The sequence below is a fragment of the Rhinolophus hipposideros genome (genome assembly GCF_964194185.1).
Source record: "Rhinolophus hipposideros genome assembly, chromosome: 3".
NCBI classification, from domain to species: domain Eukaryota; kingdom Metazoa; phylum Chordata; class Mammalia; order Chiroptera; family Rhinolophidae; genus Rhinolophus; species Rhinolophus hipposideros.
The window spans coordinates 1,571,818-1,592,954 of record NC_138049.1 but is presented as its reverse complement, the minus strand read 5'-3'; the positions used below and the strand labels follow the sequence as shown (position 1 = coordinate 1,592,954).

Below are 21,137 nucleotides of genomic sequence, written 5' to 3'. Positions count from 1 at the left end.
AATAAGTTTTTCAAATACCAGTTGAGGTACCTTTAGTCAGGTAATTCTTAAAATTATTTAGAATTTAGAATGTATTTTATACATTCATTTACTATACTGTGTTCTCAATTTTAGTAGCTGTGGGTGCTCTTCCTACGTTTGGCAATCAGGGTGTATAATGTTGGCATATGCTATACTAAGATCCTGTTTTTACCCAGTCATCTGCCCTGTTTATTACTACCAGCACCTGTGGTTACTATAACATCTGTACTATGGAGACCTTGTAATTTTAGAGAGTACTGTCCAATGGAAACACAATGTGTGGGCCACATAGGTAATTCTAAATTGTCTATTAGCTACCTTAAGAAAAAATTGAAACAGTGAGGTCAGTTTTAATTGTTTTATTTTACACATTATATCCAAAATATTAGGATTTCAGTATGTAGTCCATATAATTTGTTAACAAGATCTTTTAGATTCTTTTTCCGTACCAAGTCTTTAGAATCTGAGCGTGTCTCATACCTGCTACCCATTTCCATTGGGACCGGCCACACTGCAGAGGTTTGGCAGCTGCAGGGGGCCTCGTGGCTGTCGAATCGGACAGCACACTGGTACAGCTTCACCAACATCAGAAAAGCTCTTTCTTTATATTCTGTAATTGGCTTTTGGTCAGCGCTCACATAGCTCATACTTATATTCTTTGAATGACAGATGGTGATACATTGACATGTAGCAGCAAAAAGTTACAATAACTCTGGACCCCATTTTCCTTTGTTAATTAAAAAAGGAGTAGAATTACCATAAAATTGTGTGTCGGCCTCTGTGTGTGTGTGTGTGTGTGTGTGTGTGTGTGTGTGTGTGTGTGTATGTGTATAAATAAAACAGGAACTAAAGGAATTATTTTAATTTTCTTTCAGTTCAACCTAGATTAGTTTGTGTGTTACTGCTTAGAAATAAGACATAAGTGGTTTAATGTTTCTGAACTTAATAAATTTTATTTCATACAATTTTTTTTTATCATAGTCTGTAACATTTTTATTTTTATTCACACAAAGTTAGGCAGGTAGCAGGAAGTTCCGTAATGCTAAGAAATTATAGTGGCCTGTCGGATGGTAGTCTGCCTGGCCCATTCCCAGCGTGGAGGGCAGTTAGCAGAGATGAAGAGAGCTTTCTTCTCTTTGCTCATCCAGCCAGGTGGGCATGCAGGCCCAAGGCTGCTGTGGCCAGATTGAGACACGGCATCGCCTTTGAGTTGGTTAGAGGTTGTGGAGTTTGGGTTGAAAGTAACTACCCATGTTGATTTGAGACACACACACACAGTAGTTAGAAATTCTTCCTGGTTCTTTCACCTCCAGGTATTCATGTGTAACTTTGTTTTTCTAAAATAATTACCAGTGCGACTGTAATTTCTCGGTACAAGTCATATTTACAAATTTTTATGGCCAGTTCTTAACTGAGCTGCACATGAAATATAGACAGGATTCTAATAAGCAGAGTTGGGGAACCAGAGTGTAGGAGGGAAGGGCATTGCCATAGAGGCAGCCATTCTGCAGGAAGGACGTGTATCCACACGAAGGAAAATGGCCGTGGGCTGCCAGCGTCTTCCCGGAAATGGAGCAGAGCAGTCTAGGAAGGAGAGAATGGTTCTTGGGGATGTGGTGCAGGCCGAGACCACATGTGGAAGACTCAGGGCCAAGCACAGTTTGGGTGCCTCTGAGAATATTCTGGATGCAGATGCTTTACCTTACATCCCCTACCTCCACCAAGAGTGGTTTTTTAAATACCATGTTTCATGATGCCTTGTTGATGGCTTTTGATTAATTTTATGACGAGCCTTAAATAGACCTTTTAGACACTAATGGGTCTTCTGAATTGAGGTCTCTAATAGCATGCACTCGTATTTCCTCGGATGAAGACCTCCCTTTGTGACAAGCAGATGTACTGCTTACAACCTGAATTCACTAGGGATTAAAAGAAGGGACTGTAACGTAGAATTTAGATAAATCCCCATCATGTGAGCAAATAATATGTATTACTTCAATACTATGCCTTTCTCATCATCCATCACCTGACAGGAATGGACTGTAATGTCCCTCTCCTAAAACAGCAACACGTTCGGTCCCATCGTCAGAAATGCTTAGGTTTTGTGACTTTTTAAACTAGTAGCCTTACAATGTTATCAGTGTTGTGTTACCAACTCATATGTAGTGGATAGAGCAGCTGCTTCCTAAACCTGCTAAGGAATTCCTTAACATCCCGGACTTCCTCACAGTAAGTTTCTAAAATAAGAAATTGACCACATTGTAGTAGCTTTATGAGGCTGAGGCTGGGTGAGGGGGCTGCTCTGGGATGGGAGGCAGTTGGGGGGAGGCGCCTCTGTCCAAATAGCTGGAATCCAGGACAGAGGACCTGGCCATTCAGGGGAACCAGGACAATCCCATGGGAACTTCAGTGAGGAAGAGATTACATCTTGTCTGACGTTGGGAAGGTGAGGGGGTTAGCAGGTTCTGGCAGGTGAGCTTGGGAACCGGATGATACAAGGAGTTGGGCAGACATTGCATCAGAAAGCCATACAGAGAGGACAGCATAAGCAAATGCAAGAACATGGAAACAGGATAGAGTGGGGGCCATGACGCGGGACGTGGCTCTAGCAAAGTGTTGTGAAAGGCTTAGACCTGAACTTGGGTGCGGGGAGCCAGTGCATGTGCAGGAGGCTGCCGCCCTTCTAGCCAGCAGGCAGCCTGAAGCCGTGGGCCGGGCGCTGGGTCGGGTGGGGCGGGCGGCTTCCTCAGGCCGGGCCACCGAGGGAGCCGGCCGAGCCGGCCCAAGGAGGGTGTCCATTTGGGGCCAGAAATTTTCGAAATTGATAATGTCAACTTCTGTTGTTTAAAGTCGTGGTGGTAGTGATGCTGTCAAATACCTGTATTACGAGGCGGGTGTACGTAAACAGTCCACGTAGGCATATTCCAGTTGACATGGCGTGTGGTACAAGCACAGTAAGTTACCTGTGCACAAATGGTATAAGACGGCAGGTGAGCCCCGTATCTGCAGTTCTCACGGCATCTCCTGACGGAAGCTGGCGTGTTACGCCGTGGGGTGCTTGTGGACTAACAGGGTGCAGTAGTTCTCCTCGGGTAGATGGTCTCTGGTTGAAAACATCAAGTAATCATCCAGTGAAGCCAGTTTACGGTGCCGTGGGACAAAGACGTCTTCCTGGAGTGAAAACTGAGTAACAACAGTGAAGTGGCCTGCAGAGCAGGAAGTGTGTGCAGGCCCTTGGTTTACTGGGGGGAAGCAAAAGGGTTTTCTCGTTTTCTTGTATCACGATTGCGTGATGTTAGAGTTCTGTTGTTACAGTTGGTCTAAATAAATGAGATATTTTTTCTTTATTAATAGTAATCTTATAAAACACACCAGAAGTGGGGAAGGAGAGCTTGATTTATTGTTTTAAAGTGTGTGTTTGGTGTTTTACTGTTTATATCAGTGTCACTAAATGCACTATTACTAGTATTATTACTAGACGTTTTTCTTGTCAAAGATGGTAGTAACTGGTTATCTAATTAGAAGGACGATTTTTATTGTCAATTTACAAGGACAGTATTACATTACCAAATGCTTACCTAACTACCTAATGCTGAGTGAACATGTAGGTAAGTGCTCATTCGCACTAAAATCCAGTGCAGCCACCCCCCCTTATTCACAGGGCTGACATGACAAGACCCCCAGCGGATGCCTAAAACCGCAGACAGCACGGAACCCTAGACACACTGTGTGTCCCTGTCCCCGCCCCCATGGTGAAGTTTATGGGAGGCACCATGAGAAATGAGCAACAATGACTAACAATAAAATACCACAGTGTACTGCAGTGTCACTTGTGTGAATGTGGCCTCTCTCTTACAACCTGTCTCACAACATCAGTGGCTACTAAGTGACGCACGGGCGGGAAGCTGTACACCGGGATGATTCACATCCCAGCTGAGACGGAGCGCGACTGCGCGAGATTTCATTGCTTGCGCCACTCAGAGCGGCACAGTTTAAAACTTAACATGTTGTGTATTTCTGGAATTGTCCACTTAATATTTCAGATCTTGATCGACCACGGGGAACTGAAACTGCGGGGAGCGAGGCGGGTACTGTATTCTGAAACTCCGTGAGCACTGCTTTTACATCAGACAGAGAGCAGAAGAAAAGTAACTGTACTTGAGAACCTTTAGTAGAAATCTGACAGGACTAGCTACAAGTATCATGTAGTATTGGCAGAAAAAAAGGAAGAGGCATTCTCAGTGTCCCAGTCAGAATTATTATTTGACACCTATGAAGAAAACTGCTGTAGAATATAAGCTCCACGAGGGTGGGGGCGTTGGTCTGTCTCGTTCATTGATGGGTGCACAGAGCTTAAGACAGCATAGGCACTCGGAGTGTTGGCAGAATGAGTGAAGTCCTGTAAAGAGCTGCGTTGTTGAATTAAGCGCTTATCATAGATTGTGTAAGTTCAGAATACGTTTTTAAAATATCATTGAATTAGATTGTGTGTGCAGGAATACCCATTCTAACAGATGGGAGCAGTGGGGGTTGTCTCAGAAGTAATTTCCCATAGTGTGTGTCAGGCCCCAAGGTTCAAGGAAACCCAGAATTGGCCCCAGTGAAGTCAGGTGCAGAGGTGTGTTTATTGCTCTTTCGTAAATGTGCTAAAATTCAGAAAGTTGCCATTTATTGAGTGCCTACTATATATTTTTTATTGTGGAATTTCAAAATTACAAAAAAGGACAAACTTTGCCAACTGTCCCAGTAATGTTTTTGTTTGTTTGTTTTTTGTTTTTAATGTTATGGCGAAAGGACCCAGGCAAGGATCCCAGGTTGCACTTGGCTGTGGGTTGTGTTGGACGTGCTGGTTGGTTTCTAAGGGGCGTCTGGTTGGCGTTGAGGTCTCAGCCTGGACAGGAGTTCACCCACAGGTGACATGTGGCTGTGGGTGTATAGACAGCCACAGAAGGACACTGTGGTGAGCACGTCGGGACACCTTGGCAGAGGGTCAGGAGCTGGATTGGGGCGACTAGAGGACTTCTAGAAACTCAACCCCAGCTCGTGTAACCCCAGGAAGTCTGAAACACGCTGCCTGCCTCCTTGTCAGCTGTTTTGTTAGACTGAGACATTTTATACTGGTTTCCGAATGAGGCATGTAATACACGCCTTTAGGCTCACAAAACAGTGACACGCTGGGTTTTCCCAAAGGGCAGAGCGGGGGAGGTCTCGGCTGTGCTGGCCGGTCACACTGTCCTCTGTAAACCTGTGCTCTTAGCTACAGGGAAAAGGAAGGCTTGTAAGTGGGAATGGTGTGGTTCGAATGCTGTGGGACGTTTGTTGCAGTTAAGGCATTTGTTGAAGTCATTATCTTTATAACCGTCTGACACAGTCTTTAGTTTTGCTTTTATGACACAGTATTTCACAGCTATGAAGTAGTTGTGACGTGAGAGAGATACTCACTTGGAGAGTATTGGCAGTAAATAATCCACATGATTTCACGCGGGTGATGATGCTGCAATAACTTACCCGAAACTTTGGTTTTTACATTCGAGTTGTAATGTCCAAGTAGAGCGTTGGTCCTTCTGTAAAACGGTTGTATGTGTGACCTACATCTGTCTCCCTGAAGCTCCGTGTCCTTCCGTGAGGTGACATGTAGGAAGCTGGTGCCGTTCTGTGTGGCTTCAGTGTTTATTTAGGATTACAACTCGTGCCCCTCCACCTGAACCCAAGCAGAGTCCTTTCTGCCTGACCTGCTCTTGCCACCTGAGTGTCTCTTCTTGTTGGCCACAAGAAGCGTCTTCCTATATAAATGGTGAACGACAGGTGTGAACAGAACAAGGAGATACAGGTAAATGTGGAGCGTGGAAGTCCTGTAGCCAGTTGCCTTTGTGTGAGAGTGTTGAACAGTATGTATGATGAGGGTATTTTTTAGTTCACTGACCCTGTGGCTGTTCAGGACTGACCTTAAATTACTTTGGGACTCAGTCGAGGTTAGTCTTCTGATCAGCTGATTTGTTAATAATTGATTTCTCAGGAGTCATTTTCCTTAATTTGGAAATACAAAATGGGTGTGTTTCCTGTTAGTTTCTTTATATTTACCATGTAGACTGTTAATTCTATTAATACAGTTTTTATATTTCTAATTTTCTTGTAAAAACAAGAACCAGGACTTCTGTTACCGTTATCTATGTACATGTTTTATTTTTTTTAGTTTTGTTTTATTTCCCTGAGTATTGTATTCCTTACTGTATCTTCACTGCAGTGTTTCTGCCTTGTTTTTGCTTAGGGTGCTGGTCAAGATAAACTTGGAATCTATGTCAAGTCTGTTGTGAAAGGAGGTGCTGCAGATGTGGTTAGTATCGGTTTTTGAAGATGTCAATTCTTGGTGTATCTTCTGTTTAAAAAATGACATGAGATAGCCACTGGTACTTTCCGGTACAAAACACGACACACTGTTTGCTACAAACAAACAAACGCGAAGTGTACTGACCATTGCCTTTCTGCCTCCCCCTCCTCCTTTTGCTGCCCTACCCCGGACACATGGCTCTGCCTCTTGGTGCTGGGCCCAGGACGGCCGCCTTGCTGCCGGTGACCAACTCCTCAGTGTGGATGGACGAAGTCTTGTAGGACTCTCTCAAGAAAGGTATCATTCATTTCTTTGTTTTAAGCATAATTTTAGCATGTTTAGGGATTGCTCACCTTACAGTTGGGAATTGGAAGACGAAAAATAATGCCAAAAAGCTATGCCCTTACTCTTTACCTTTTTTAAGTGTAAAACTCTTAGTGTGCATGACGTTTCATTTGTTAGCAAAATATAAATACGTGTTTTAGTCTAGAGCAGTTTCTTTGAAGTTTTAAAAAAAATTCTTAACACCTCCTGAAAGTTCTGTCATCTTGTTCTGAATGTGATCATAGGAGATGTGTGCGTCGTAATTAGGGAAGAAGTAGGCAGTAGGGAGTCTGGCTGAAGGGCAGAACCATTGCTCAGAGCAGCAGCGGAGGCTGTAGGCCGCGCTGCCCATTGCTCTGGTCGCAGGCCCCCCTGGTGACAGAACAGCACTGTGTTTCATTTCCTGTATGTTTGTGCCACTCTCTTCCTAGGGCCGCAGAGCTCATGACAAGAACAAGTTCCGTGGTGACACTGGAGGTAGCGAAACAAGGAGCCATCTATCACGGTCTCGCCACCCTGCTCAGTCAGCCGTCCCCAGTGATGCAAAGACGTAAGGCCTAGCTGTGGAAGACCGGAGCTGTCTTCTGTTGCTGCTCCAGTGACAGCAGACTTAACCATCACTTCCTGTGTGCCAGGCAGGGACCTCCTCTAATATTGGCAAAGCTCTGTGGAGCAGGGACTGTTGTATGTAGTAGCCCAGCTTTACAGGGAGGGAAACCGAGGATGAAATGACTGGCTCATAACTGCCTGGAGACAGGATTCAGCTGTGGGCCAGCTGACTTCCACGCCGCAGTGGTGATACGTCAGGTTGCGCGTCTCCTAGGAGCCACTTGGCCTCACCTTCACAGGCCTGGCTGTCTATGGGAGAGCGTCTGTGTGCCCGGTGCAGGGCAGCACTCAGGCAGCAGTAAGCAGATGAATGAATTTTCAGTTCTCAGAGGCAAACACAGGATGTCAAGTCTTCAGAGAACAGGCAGAATTCTCTAGTGAAGGGAGCTTTAGGAATATGAATAGTTATTTCAGTCCTGCATGTGCTAAATGAAATAGGACGCACGATTGTCTTGTTGTTATCTTTCATTTTAAATAAAAAGCTCACTTATTTGAATGAAGTCACTTGCTGATAGGAATGGTGGTTTTGTAGCTACATGAAAAACCTCAGAACAAAATCAATATAAATGTAGGGCTTTTGAAAGCAACGAGTTCAGACACCACAGGGGGAAGCATTAGGAGTCCCATTATCTTTAAATCACGCACTGCAGACTTTTCATCTCAGCCCTCACAGTCCGCTTGCTAACTGTGCGTGACCGCGGGGTCCAGCCCTGACAGCTCTCGGCTCCATAGATCAGCATTCTGGCAACTTCAGAGCCCAGAGCCCAAAAGCTAGACCTACTAGTAACAAAACAGCCACGGAAAAGGTACCTGGCAACCTGGACCGACTGTTTATTGAAACAAAAAAAGGCGCTTAAAAAAATGATATGCTATATAGCATATACCTTGACTCAGCATGTTTTTTACTCTTTTCATAACATAATACTAATACATTGGTTGTCGTAATTTCTTAGTTTACAGTTACTTAAAAGAACCAAGGTAGACAGAGTTAGAAACCAGAGGGAAACTTAAAAGGAGATAATAAATCGGGGTCACCAAGCAAGAAGCTAAGAAAACTAAAATATAAAAGACTGTATAAGTCACATCAAATGATGCCTATTCGTGACGATGACAATTCTGAGTAATTAAAAGGATATTTTTTTTTTAAGTGAGGGGAGTGTGTGTTTTAAGTTTTAAAAAAGTTACTCTGAAACAGGTTTTGTTACTTTAGATTTGTTACTTAAAACAGGTAACTTTATGAGAAAATAAGCTTCGCAAGAGTACCTTTTTCCCATAATGCCAGATACATGTTACTTTGTTTGAAAACTTTTTAAAGAGTCCTGGAAAGATTTTACCCTTGCATAAAAATCATCTCATTTCTTCTGCTAAAAACAAATTTTACTTATGGAGTTTTAAATACTGGGTGTGCCCCAAAAATGTATACACATGACTTGTATTCATCTTTTATTACTGGTACATAGTGAGTATTACAATTTTAAGTTTTTTCCTTTCTTAAAATGTGTCTACATTTTTTCGGCACCCTCCGTATCTGTCGATTCATCTCTTAAAACTAAACAGGGCATTTAAAATAAAACCTTAAATAGATGAAGACATCTTGAATGTACTTTGGTTTCAGTTTCAGATCGCCGCGGCTCAGGTAAACCCCGACCAAAGAGTGAAGGTTTCGAGCTCTATAACAATTCAGCTCAGAATGGGTCACCTGAGAGCCCTCAGCTGCCGTGGGCAGAATATAGTGAACCAAAGAAACTACCCGGTGATGACAGACTAATGAAGAATAGAGCCGATCACCGCTCCAGCCCCAACGTAGCAAGTAAGAGAATGACTGGCCCCTCCTCCTATTGCCTTGAGGTCTCCTTCAAGTACATGCGTGGTCACAGTGAGAGTGAGGAGGGGTGCTCTGGCTTGTTAAGTTATTAAAATGGACGTATGGCCTGCCTGTATTGGCTGACTGGGCTCTGTTTCTCATGAGGGATGGCAAAACAAATGTTCTCTTAACAGGAAATAAAATCTTAAGTTGGAAAACCTTTGCTCAGTTGCTGCTTTAGGCAGGTACATTGATAATGTCACTGGCAGCCGCTGCAGCCTACCAGAGGGAGCTCAGACACTTCTTAGACTTGCAAAGGATCCTTAACAAGGAAAGGACGCAGTAGAAGAATGTGCAACTCATATGAGGTTTGCAGAGCGTGAAAGATGTATTCTGTGGCCCTCGCCAAGACCGCTGGGCTCTCCCTGGTCTGTAGGTGAGACATCGTTGCTCTGGGCCCCGGTTATCAGCGGATGGACGGCAGGACGAGCCTGAATCCCTCATGTGCCAGGCACCTCACTGGCAGAATGGCGATGTGTGGCACACGGTGACTGCTCTTAAAGAATGCTTGTTGGGTCTTATCTTGTTTACGTCATGTTACATTTCTTTCCCTGACTCTTTCCAACAGATCAGCCTCCCAGTCCTGGAGGGAAAAGTGCACCGGCCCCTGGAGCAGCAGCCAGGATAACATCCGTCTCCACCGGGAACCTGTGCACGGAGGTCTGAGCCGCACGCTCCCCAGTTTCCGTCACTGTCACTTAGCGTCCCTTCGAAGGCTGATGGTCCAGTACAGCTTTCACTCCACAGATAACATGTCTATAATTCCTGAGCATTTAATTTGGTTATTTTTAGTATCCTAGGTAAATTAGCTTTAAATTAGTATGTCTGGGTAAAGCAGTTTTTCGTTATGTGTGTGTATATACTACTGCATTTTCATTACACACATACTATAATTTCAAAGGGACGATTGGAAACGAATTTGGCCTGTCACACAAACTGCAGAAGCTCACTCGGCTCCCACTTACCTTCCCAGGAGCAGCTGCCTCCCCCTCGACCCGAGGCCTACCCCATCCCCACTCAGACGTATGCCAGAGAGTACTTCACCTTCCCTGCATCCAAGGCCCAGGACCGGGCGGCTCCTCCGCAGAACCAGTGGCCAAACTATGAGGAGAGGCCACACGTGCACCTGGACAGCAGCCATCCCAGCCTCGCGGCTCAGGTCAGAGGGGCTCCCGGGACGTTCTCGGCAGCAGCCAGAGCAGTTGGCAGGGTGTGAGCTGAGTGCGGTTCCCTGGAGAACAGACTGCTGAGGTCGTTTCTCTTCCATGGTTTTGTGGTGAACTGAGGCAGAGGGATACATGGGATCAGATACTAAGGAGAAAAGAGATGCTTTGTTCTCTTAATGTTTGATGAATGAAATGTCCGTGATGTTGAGCCATGAGGACAGTTGGTAAGGCAAGGCACTGACTCTAGGAGTGAGAAATGAGGACCCCTTGTTGATCATGGGGGGCTTCCTTCGAGTAGAGGCTGCCCCGGGCGCTGGGCGTGCAGAAGTCGCCATGGTCCTTGCCCACGAAGCGGAGGGTGTGGCTGCAGACCAGACCCATCTGGTCTTTCTCTTAAAAGACCTTTCTCTTAAAAGAACATCAGTTAAACACAGGATAGTAAGTGCCACTGCAGAGGCGGGTCCTCACTGAGCGATGGAGCTGTGCCACGGGGCATTCCCGCTGCCTGAACACAGGAGCTTTTGACCTGGGAAGGAAGGCCCACAGCCGTGCGGCTAAGCCAGAACCTCCAGTGTTCAGCATGGGGGTGGGGGCCAGGCTTCCAGGCTGTACAGGCAGTTGGGGCCACAGGGGAGAGCTCCACGTGACAGGCTAAGGAATTTGGGTTTAGCCCACTGAGTAGAGAACGGGGAGTCAGTCTGGGAAGTTACGTTAGGGAATGTCATCAGGTATGTTTTTCATTTTAGAAAGATCACTTTGTATTAAGAACTACTGGGAGAAGAAAGTAAATGCATGCTTAAAAGTACGTCCAGTCTAGGCTAGGTAACATATGCGTCTCAGATGGTGATTTCCAAGAGAATCGTTCTTGGATTAGAGTGGTCAGAAGATACTCAAGGGTAGAGATGGCATTTGAGCTGAGCCTAGAGGGAAGAGAGAACCGAAGGGGAGAGGATGGCATTCCCCGGAGACAGTGTGATTGGATGGGAAAGAGCTCCACTTTCTGACCTCAGAAATTGATTCTCAGGTCACACCTCTTGCTTGTTCATAAGATTTCATCTTGTCATCCTGTCTTGTCCTTGGATCTGTCCTGCCCGTTTCCTAGATAGGCCTGATGGCCTCCAGAAGCCCAGTTATGCGCCCACCCCACCAGCTCTGGCAGCAAGCTGGAGTTGGCAGTTGACAAGGCCCTGTCGTGGTTTCTCTTCAACAAGAAAGTAATTCTGTGCCTGTTAGCTCTTAGGAGTCTCTGCTTCCTGTATGTCAGAGCAGCCCACCCCTGTCCACCTGTCATATGGGAGAAGCATTTTTAAACCTACACACTTATAGTTTAGAACTGCTGTTTGCGTCCACCTCACAGCCTGGGTCAATAAACTATGATGATCTTGCGAGGAGAAGGGGTCAACAGATCGGGAGGCCAGGGGGTTGAAGCCAGGTAGGTGGTGTTAAGCCACTCAGAACCATGATGGACTTGTCATGGAGGGGTGGAAAGACGAGGCCAGTAAGCACCAGGAGCTGAAAGACGTCTTCAGGGAGACAGAGCAGTGACGCAGGTCACCAGACATAGCAGCAGAGCGGCACCGCCGTGTACAGTCTGAAGGCAGGAGCTCCAGAAAGCGTCTGCTCTACAAAGAGCAGGAAACGTCACACCACTTTTCTGTGGCCTGTGCGTCGTTGCCCAGTAATTAGGAAACTGGGTATCTGGACACCGTAAAGCAATAGCAACGTGTTGGAAGTCCGTGTTCCGGTTTTCTATCAGGTTGTATTTTTCAAGTGATGATTCATTTTTCTGCTTTTTCAAGAAATACTTCATATTTCATTCTGTTGGTTTGTTTTTTATTTAGGGAAAGGAAAACAGTTTATTTTCCAGGTTTGCATTTTCAAATTCTACTCATTGACAGGGCAGGAAAAGTCTGACTCAGACATCATAGCAAATCATTCCTATCAGATTAAACTACTTTTAGGTTTGTTATTTTTCAGACATCAGACCAGCCCTTTGACAAAGGTGTATTTATTTCTCTCACGCACACACAGAAGTTCATGTGTAATGCTTGTACCACTGCTCTTACCCCTTTCCAAAACTGGAGCAGAGCAGTTCCAGAGACACGTGCTGCTCTAGCATCATCACACACAGCTCTGTGGGAGCACTCAGAAAGCCATGGATGGGTCAGATGGTTGACATTGATAATTACTCCAGTAACGATTGGAATTTTACCTCAGAGAAGGAACTTTGTTACTGTTGACATGCTTTCCCTGCATCCATCCTTTCAGAGTCGGTTCCGTGACTGGTACCACAGTAGAGGAGTCTGCCAGGGGCTGAGAAGCCTGGGGAGGGCACCACGGCGACAGTGGGATTACCTGGAAGGAAGGGCACTTACCTCGCTCCACAGCTGCTGAGCCGTCGCACAGGCTCAGCCTTTCTTTGCTGTGCACTCGTTTTCCTAACAATTTTTATCCCCAAAGAGAAAATGTTAATGAATTTTCAGTAATTTTTTCTGATACATGACTGAAATGTCACAGCTTTCCTTTTCCTTTCTCCAGCGTATTACCCGTTCCCAAGAGGAACTTCGGGAAGAGAAAGCCTATCAACTCGAGCGGCATCGAATAGAGGCCCTTCTGGACCGTAAGTCTGACGGCGACATGTGGGTCCATCCGAGCTCCTCCGTGGGCTCCTGCACATCTAGCCAGGAGCACCTGGACCACCCCTCCAAGTCGGGCACGCCCGCGTCCACGCTCACCAAGAGCGGCCCCGGGCGCTGGAAGACCCCAGCAGCCGTGCAGCCTGTGCCCGTGGCCGTGTCCCAGCCCATCCGGACAGACCTGCCCCCACCGCCCCCGCCGCCTCCTGTGCACTACGCCGGTGACTTGGATGGGCTCCCCATGGATTTGCCTCTGCCTCCGCCCCCTGCCGGCCACATGGCACTTCCGCCCGCTCAGGTGGCTGCCGCAGAGCGGAAGAAGCGAGAAGAACACCAGCGGTGGTATGAGAAGGAGAAGGCCCGGCTGGAGGAGGAGCGGGAGAGGAAGCGCCGGGAGCAGGAGCGCAAGCTGGGCCAGATGCGTACGCAGGCCCTCGCCCCTGCCCAGTTCTCTCCTGTGGCCGGCGCCCTGGGGAAGCCCGAGAAGCCTTCCACGCTGCAGAGGCCCCCAGAAACCGTCATCCGCGAGCTGCAGCCCCAGCAGCAGCCCCGCACGATTGAGCGCAGAGACCTCCAGTACGTCACGGTCAGCAAGGAGGAGCTGTCCTCGGGGGACAGCCTGTCCCCAGACCCCTGGAAGCGGGACGCCAAGGAGAAGCTGGAGAAGCAGCAGCAGCTGCACATCGTGGACATGCTGAGCAAGGAGATCCAGGAGCTGCAGGGCAAGGCCGGCCGCTCGGCGGACGAGAACGACCGCCTGCGCAAACTCATGCTCGAGTGGCAGTTCCAGAAGCGACTGCAGGAGTCCAAGCAGAAGGACGAGGACGACGACGAGGAGGAGGACGACGACGTGGACACCATGCTGATCATGCAGCGCCTGGAGGCCGAGCGCAGAGCAAGGGTAAAGGGGACAGGCCGGCAGGCCGCGGAAAGGCCCCGGGCGGGGCAGCTTGTGCGGGTCCCGGCAGCTCCACCCTCGTAGAAAGAGCCAGGGTGGGAGGGCCAGGCGGTTCTGAGACCCGCACTCACGCACTTTGGAAAGCATGAAAGGCAATTCAAATGGAGATGTACTGTTTTAATTAGCAAACTTACATCTGTCCTCAGACACTTCAGTTGAGAAAATAAGTTAAGAACCAATAATAATCTTGATCAGAGGTTTGCAACAGTTTTTCTTAAACAGCCGGAGAGGAAACGCCTTGGGCTTTGTGGGCCGCACACACTTGGCCTTCATGGCCCAGCCCTGCTGTCGAAGCAGGTGCTGCGCAGTCAGGAGGCGCTGTGCCAGGCCGGCCGGGCAGCTGCCCGCTGCTGGGCTCCACGACCAGCGCTGGGTGGGGCGTCACGGCGCTGTGCACAAGTGGGCTTGAGGTCTCCCTGCCCTGACCACGGACAGGCTCCATAGCAGTTACAAGGTGGAGGAAGCTAGCACTCGCGCAATGCTGTTGCACCGCTAGTGTGACGATCAGAGAACCTGGGATTTTATCCATATTTCTCCAGGTTATGCAGATAACTTTTGCTTTTTGGTATCAAATAAGAAAAGTAAAATTTATATTAGTTTAATGCAGTAGATTTTTAATGCCAAAGTTAAGACTGGTGTTAGCCTCTCGAAAGCATTGCTGCCAGAGGCGTGGTCAGTGTTAGTGGCAGCCAGTGCTGCTGGCCATTCCATGTTAGTGAGTTTTAGTGATTTTAACGCAACGCAGTATTCGGAGAAAAGACAGCCAAGGGCATGTCCTTTCTGTCTTCTGGATTTTGTTTCTAATTCCAACTTTCGTTGGATGCTGTCTGTACTAGAGATCTAAACCAATAACTGCTAGTCAGACGTTTTCTTCTGCCTCACAGTGAAATGTAATCTTAGCTCATTATCAGTGTCCTTTTCAGTTTGCTCTGTGAAGTATTGTCCTGAAACATCACACATGCACACACTTGTTAGATACATATTCTCACCCCAAAGTATGTAGATTTGCCCAAAATTCAGCCAGAATCTGTCTTTAAGACACTACAGCTTCTCACATGAAGGCCTAAACGTTAACTGTGACGTTGTTTTATTAGCATTTCCCAGCTCATCAGTAGTGAACTTCTTCCAGAACGGCTGTATTTGCCATCGGTATTTTATTTTGTTTGAAAGAACAACTATTGGTTAATACTAGTTATTTTTAGTGTACAGGCTCTTGGAAGGATTTTCACTCTGCTCGTAGCTCTGGCCTCCATTACACACATGGTTGGCTGTGCACTTGTCACTCAGTGTCATTTCCCTCTGGCTGGCCAGTGTCACTATTGGACATGTTGCAGGTGGATTCATTGAAGAAGCTGAACGTGTTCACGGCCTTGTATCCCTCACCCCCCAAAATTCAAGAAAAGAATGGCTTCCCTTTACTGCAGTTCAAACTCCAAACCCAAAGCTGTGGTTATGATGAATAAGTAGTAGTATTAACCGTCATTGCTATGACTCTGTCTCTGTAATAGTGAGGAGTTAGCAACAGCATTGTAATGTTTCCATAATTATTCTTTTCCATAAAGACTGAATTTGTATTGAAGGTCTGTCAGCTTTTCCAGATGGTTAAAATACTGGCTAACCCTAAGGCCTCTTAGGATGTATTGTGATATTTGGAAAGTTTCTTCTGATGACTTACTTAAAAGTATCTGTGTATGTATCATGATTACATATTAAGATTAGTATCTTACTCTCCAAATAAGAGAGCTAAGGAAAATTTTACCTTTTTTAGTTTCTATGTATCTTAACAATGAAACTCAATCTTTACTACCATGCGGACAGTTTTCCATTTCTGATTATCAGAAATTAGTCTGTAGTTCTTTACTTTTCTTGTTGGGGTGTCCCTCCAGAAACAGATGAACCATGAGAGCTACAGGTGTGCTAACGGCGGATGCAGGTCTAAACTTAACCTTTTTTTCACGCTTCATCTTTCTTTTTTTCCTTCTCTGTTGCCTGCAGCAGACTGCTGTGCCAGCAATCTCTGTTCTAGATTTGGTATGTTCTTTCTTTCCCTTTGGTACTTTTTCTGTCTTGATTTTCTTTTTTCTTTCAGTGGTGGTGGTTTTATGTTTTCCGTAGACCAAGTTCGTAGGGGTGTCCTAGATTAGGATATGTACTTTCGTGACTCTTTAGAAGCATGCCTTTGAATGTTTTTACATTTAGTTACTACTCTTTGCTTTTCTCCTTTAATTTTAAATGTTACTGTTTGTTTATGGTTTTGACCTTTTCTCAGCTTTAGTCATAAAACTGATTCTGTGTATTCTTACTAGTCATAAATACATGAGCAAATGAAAGGAATTGTGCAGAGCATAACCCCTTTCATTCTTGTTCCGTTAGAAATGGAGTTTAGATGTTCAGCTGTTAGAAACTCCGCTGAACTGACACTGACATTGCTTGCCAGCCAAGCTGTGCCTGTGTAGGAAGTAACTCCTCGAGCAGCGTGAGGGAGCTCGCCAGCAAACATGCATTGTGTTTTCTGCAGCGTCACGTGGATGTTAGTGTGGTTTACCAGCCATCCCAGTTTGTTGCCTGCCCCAAAGACTTGAAATCGCATTCTGTTGTAAATTCATTGTTTATTGCCGGGAAAGCTGGGCTTGCCATCTAGTCCATCGTGCTTCCCGCCGTATCTGTGTGTCTGCCAGACAGTTATGTTCTGCCTCGGACGTTAACTTGAAGTCAACATTTGTTAGTTGACTTTTAAATGATAAAGGGCCAGTATCAGGCAATACTTAAAACAAACAAGCAAACAAACAAAATTCCCCAATTCAGGTTTGACTTTAGTGGCCTTTTCGCTAAGTAACAGCCTTCCTTTTTGAAATTTAAATATAGCATGGCGGCAGTATCACTCCAGAGAGAAACTTCTTTAGAAAACATTTCCCCTCCTCGATGACTGAAGAGCCTTTTTTTCAGAGATTGACGTTTTGTTTTCATGAGATAAAAAATGTCTGTTTTTCTCCCTCCTCCTCGGTGTATTGACATGTATGTCCCTGTAGTGGGTGGTTGGGAAGTGCCCCTCATGCAGAGTTGCTTCTTTTTGTGAGGTCTTCATTTAACAAACGGTGGCTCAGTATCCGTTACCCCAGGAACCCGCAGAGGCACCAGCTTAGAGAGATGAGGCCCAAAGAAACCACGTGTGCTGTGAAGATTTATGGCAGAGGAACAATGACATTTAAGGGTTAGGGCTCCACGAAGGTTTTTATCTCAAAGAAATAGTTCAGGGTTTTTCTTCCTTTAAAAGATCATTATTTTGAATATTAATGTTGATGTTAGCCAGCCCGTTTCTGAGTCCGCCTTAGCGGGATTCCCCAGGACCGATGATGTCATTATCTGTAGTTCTTACTATGTCAGGATCTGTGAGGCGTTACTCCTCTCCTTTCGGTATCGGGGACAGTGGCAACACATGACCATCGTGTAGGAAACCTGCCCTGTGTAGCGCCTCAGGGGACGGGATAAACGAGGCAGGTCCGCTCCTGCCGGGAGCAGCGGGTTTCGGGGGTGGGGGCTGCCCTGGCTGCTCCTCCCCTGGTCTCGTTATGGCCCAGGGCCCGCCGCCTGCTTTCCCTGCCTCTGCTCACTCCCATGTGCCCGTTGGCTCTGGTGCCAGACACACCCTTCCAACGTTTCTGGTCCAAACCCACATCTATCTGCCACTGCCCGTCTCCACCTTCAGCCTTCCCCACAGCAGGTTCTTCTAGTCGCTCAGCGTGCAGACGTTCCAGTTACCATAACCCCCTTTTCTCTCCACTGCGAAAGTCTCCCGTCTTTGTGTCTACACCCACCCTGGCCTAGGCCTCCGTCACGTGCTGCCTGAGTTACTGCAGGAGACTTCCTTCCGAACCCTTTTCCCCTTCACAGGCCGCCACTGTGGTACTACTCCAAACACGTCTGCTTTCAGATATTCTCAGAACCGTGCGGTGACTTCCCTGTCACAGAGAGAGACGTTCTGAGTCTCCCCAGGGCGGCCCAGGCCCCCTTTCCTCCTCCTCAGTCTCTTGCGGGCTGAAGCCTGAAGGGCTGGGTGTGGATCTCATGCCTGTGTTGCTCTAGGCCGCCAAAGAACTGCACGCGTCCCTCTCTTCTTTGTTCATAAGTGGCCCGTGGTGTGGGCAGAACAGAAGGGGCACGTCCAGTCCTTAAGTGTCAGGGAGAATCAGGACTAACCAGGATCTTCTGAGTTCAGATACAGGGCTATTCCCGCTACAGTCTCCTGCTCAGAAGACTCTGTTGCGAGGAACCATCTTCCAACTAGAACTTTCCATGACCCGATGGTCTCTCAGTGGGCTCATCCCCGCTTTGTCCTGCCATGTGAGTGTCCACTTGCTGACTTAGGTGACCCGACAGCTCCCGGGATTTGGGGAAAAGTCCGTCCCCCGCAGGGCATTCCGGTGAAGTCAGTGTTCCCACAGATTGCAGTGCTCCCCGCTTTGCTCCTGCAAAGCCCAGGCCAGACCTTCCCTCCCGAGCGCCACCGTCTGCCTGCTCTTCGCTGGGCACTGCAGAGCAAGGGCGCGCCCCGCCGCGGCCTCCCGGGCACAGAAGGGCTGAGCTAAACTGGAAGAACTTCAGGCGAGAACCAGGGCACCTATGTAGGCGAGAACCTACTTCAGAGGCACCTATTCCTGGGGAGTGGCCCTGGCCAGAACTTGGTCAGAGCCGAAGGGTGACCGCGGCCGGTACTCGGCCCTAGCATGAGAGGCCACCATGTACATACTGGGGATAGAGCAGCGGAGCCCGGGACAGTTGTCCGAGCAGGATTGGGGTCACTGATTTGTCTGCCCCTAGAGGCTTTCAGCAGCTTCGCTGTAGACCTCACAGCTCCTGATAACATCATCATCTTCCTTAAATTAAAAGAGGGTACGGTCTGTGTCAAGGGAAGGAGCCCTCGTTCCCTGGGAGCCCAGTGCTGCATCATGCCGTGCGCATTCCTCTCGTGTGAGAACAGACTGTTCTCCTGGGAGGAACCCATGCTCTCCGTGTGGTGGTGAGCGGCAGAGCTGGCTCTGAACCCAGGACTTAGCTACCAGGGCGTGTCGTAATAAACAGGTCCATCAGGGCAGCTTCATTTGGGGGCCTTAAAATTGTTTTAGTGTGAGTGCTCTTAATGGGGGGCCTAAAAGCAGAACATGCCTGTGGAGAGAAAGGTTTCTTAAGGGCCACGTGCCTAGCAGACTTTTAGTTAGTTGTCTTTTCAGTGAAAATGTCAAAAAAGTATAATACAAAGATACAAGTTAGTGTATTTTTGTGGTACAAATTCTAAACACACAGCTCTCTACATATTTGTTTTAACCTAAAAATAACGCTTTTTTGAAATGTGGACTGCCAGTGTAGCAAAACCTTGCATCAAGCTTACATACTGGCTTTTGAAATCCCAGCTTAATTCTTGCTTTAGAATGATTTTAGTCTGGGTGGTCTTCATTCATTCTGTAAAAATTAGTATTGTATTTGTTCAGGTCTGTTCCCCCAAGTATAGCCTCCTACGAGATTGCTTTGGTCACATGTAACTTTCATTCTTGAGTTACCATTTAGAGTAAATTAAGAGATTAGAGTCTCTTCTCTCATTACGTTTTTGGGGTTTTGGTTTTTTTGTAAAGCAGCATATCTTTGAAGAATAAAACAGTCTGTGTTTTGAAAAGGAAAGTGGAAAGAAACTGCCTTAATTTTAATAGTGGTGGTTGATATGCTTTTCTTTAAAAATATTAACCAATGAAGTAAACACAAGGAGGAGGCTCCTTGCTTACCACCATCCAGATTTAAAAGAATGAAGGTTTTTAAGAGAAAATGCTTCCTTGTAGATTTATAAGGGAGCGTTCTGTACCTGTAACTATGACAAATGTAATTGTTCTGATGTCTTCATAGTATACTCCTACTTAATTTAAAAAGAACTAATTGGCTATTTAAACGTATACCGTTTTTTTTTGCACGAATGTTTTCCTGATTAGGTCCAGAAAGTGTAAGATAATGAAATGAGTTTGTGCTTTACTGGTTAACAGCAAAACCTGTAATGCATCAGTGCAATTTTACATTCTTTCTTAAATTACGTAGCTATAGAATATTTAATGCTGTCACCTGCTGTTCATTTTGTCATTTTCATCGGGGTGCCGTCTCTCATCGTCTTTGCTGATGACCCCAAAGCCCTTGGTGAATGTTCCCCCGTTGGCAGTCAGTGCCTCCTACTGTCCCCAGAGGCTGGCTCCCGTGTGGCTGCGTGCCAGGCCACTGGGTCCCCTCGCTGGCTTCCCTGGTTCTGACGCAGCAGCATCTGGTCCTGCTCCACAGCTCCTCACCGCCAGTTGGCCTGGCACCCCTCGGGTCTCAGACCTAGATGACAGTAAAACGGAAGTTCAAATTCATCTGTCTTCTTGAGAAGAGCATTTAAATTTTTTTATTATTGGTTGCTGACATGAAAAACCCTAATGGCGCAAGTTAATTTGTTACTTTCCCACCAGAACACAATGTTTGTTCCACAGAAATCAGCAAGAACGTTTGTTAAGCGTTTGTTTTAAAAACAAAAAACAAAACGACCCACAACTCGAATCCAAAGCACTTTCTGTTTTTGCAGTGAACAACTTACAGAATAACTAGTGGTCCGTAGATGTGGAAACACACCGCGAGGGCCTTGATGTGAGGGGCTCCTGCAGTAGTTAGGGACCGAGCCAGGCGGCTGGCTCCCAGCTCCTCTTCGTTTTCAAAGTTTTGAACCAGCTCCTCTTTGCGTGTGCGTGGGTGGGGGTGGGGTGGCGCTGTAGCCACGATCAGTGCCCGAGAAGAAGCAAAGGAGCACAGAGCCCCGTGGTCCCCAGCTGTCACTGGCCCAGGCTCTCACAATGGCAGTAGCTGCATTCATTGTAGCGAGACAGCGGAGGAGAGTCTTACTCTGCTCTCTGCTGGCCAAGTGTGCTTTGCATTCAGGGTTCCTCTTTGGAAAAGCTATTCAACCTGTAGTGAGTACAAAGAGAAATGTGAGCAGCAGGATAAAGGCACAGGAACTCAAGTAGAAGATATTTCTGGGGATTTTTTTAAGATAGCATTAAGTATTTGAAGTAAAGCTGTTAAACTTGTTTTGTGTTGTTCCAAAAACTTCGAACCTAGGTGACACAAAATGGAAAACAGACAACGACTCTTAGATCAGCAGAGCGCTCTGTGCTGCGTAGAGTCATGGGAGGGAGGGGCCCCTCACCCGCAGAGTTCAGGCAGA

At 46.8% G+C, this 21,137-nt stretch overlaps 1 protein-coding gene across 12 annotated transcripts in view; it reads left to right on the top strand.

The window, feature by feature from the left end:
• The window catches only part of AFDN (afadin, adherens junction formation factor), a 131,468-nt gene that overhangs the window by 100,232 nt on the left and 10,099 nt on the right, over window positions 1-21,137 (top strand). For 7 of the 12 annotated variants that reach the window (XM_081035369.1, XM_081035379.1, XM_081035378.1 and 4 more), the window contains 7 exons: window positions 6,290-6,355; window positions 6,573-6,646; window positions 7,105-7,223; window positions 8,898-9,092; window positions 9,715-9,806; window positions 10,120-10,305; window positions 12,851-13,849. In XM_081035369.1, coding sequence (XP_080891495.1) covers window positions 6,290-6,355; window positions 6,573-6,646; window positions 7,105-7,223; window positions 8,898-9,092; window positions 9,715-9,806; window positions 10,120-10,305; window positions 12,851-13,849 — 1,731 coding nt within the window. Of the gene's footprint in view, window positions 1-6,289; window positions 6,356-6,572; window positions 6,647-7,104; window positions 7,224-8,897; window positions 9,093-9,714; window positions 9,807-10,119; window positions 10,306-12,850; window positions 13,850-15,901; window positions 15,938-21,137 lie in introns of all 12 variants that reach the window. The other 5 variants (XM_081035375.1, XM_081035372.1, XM_081035373.1 and 2 more) reach the window with 2 other exon arrangements.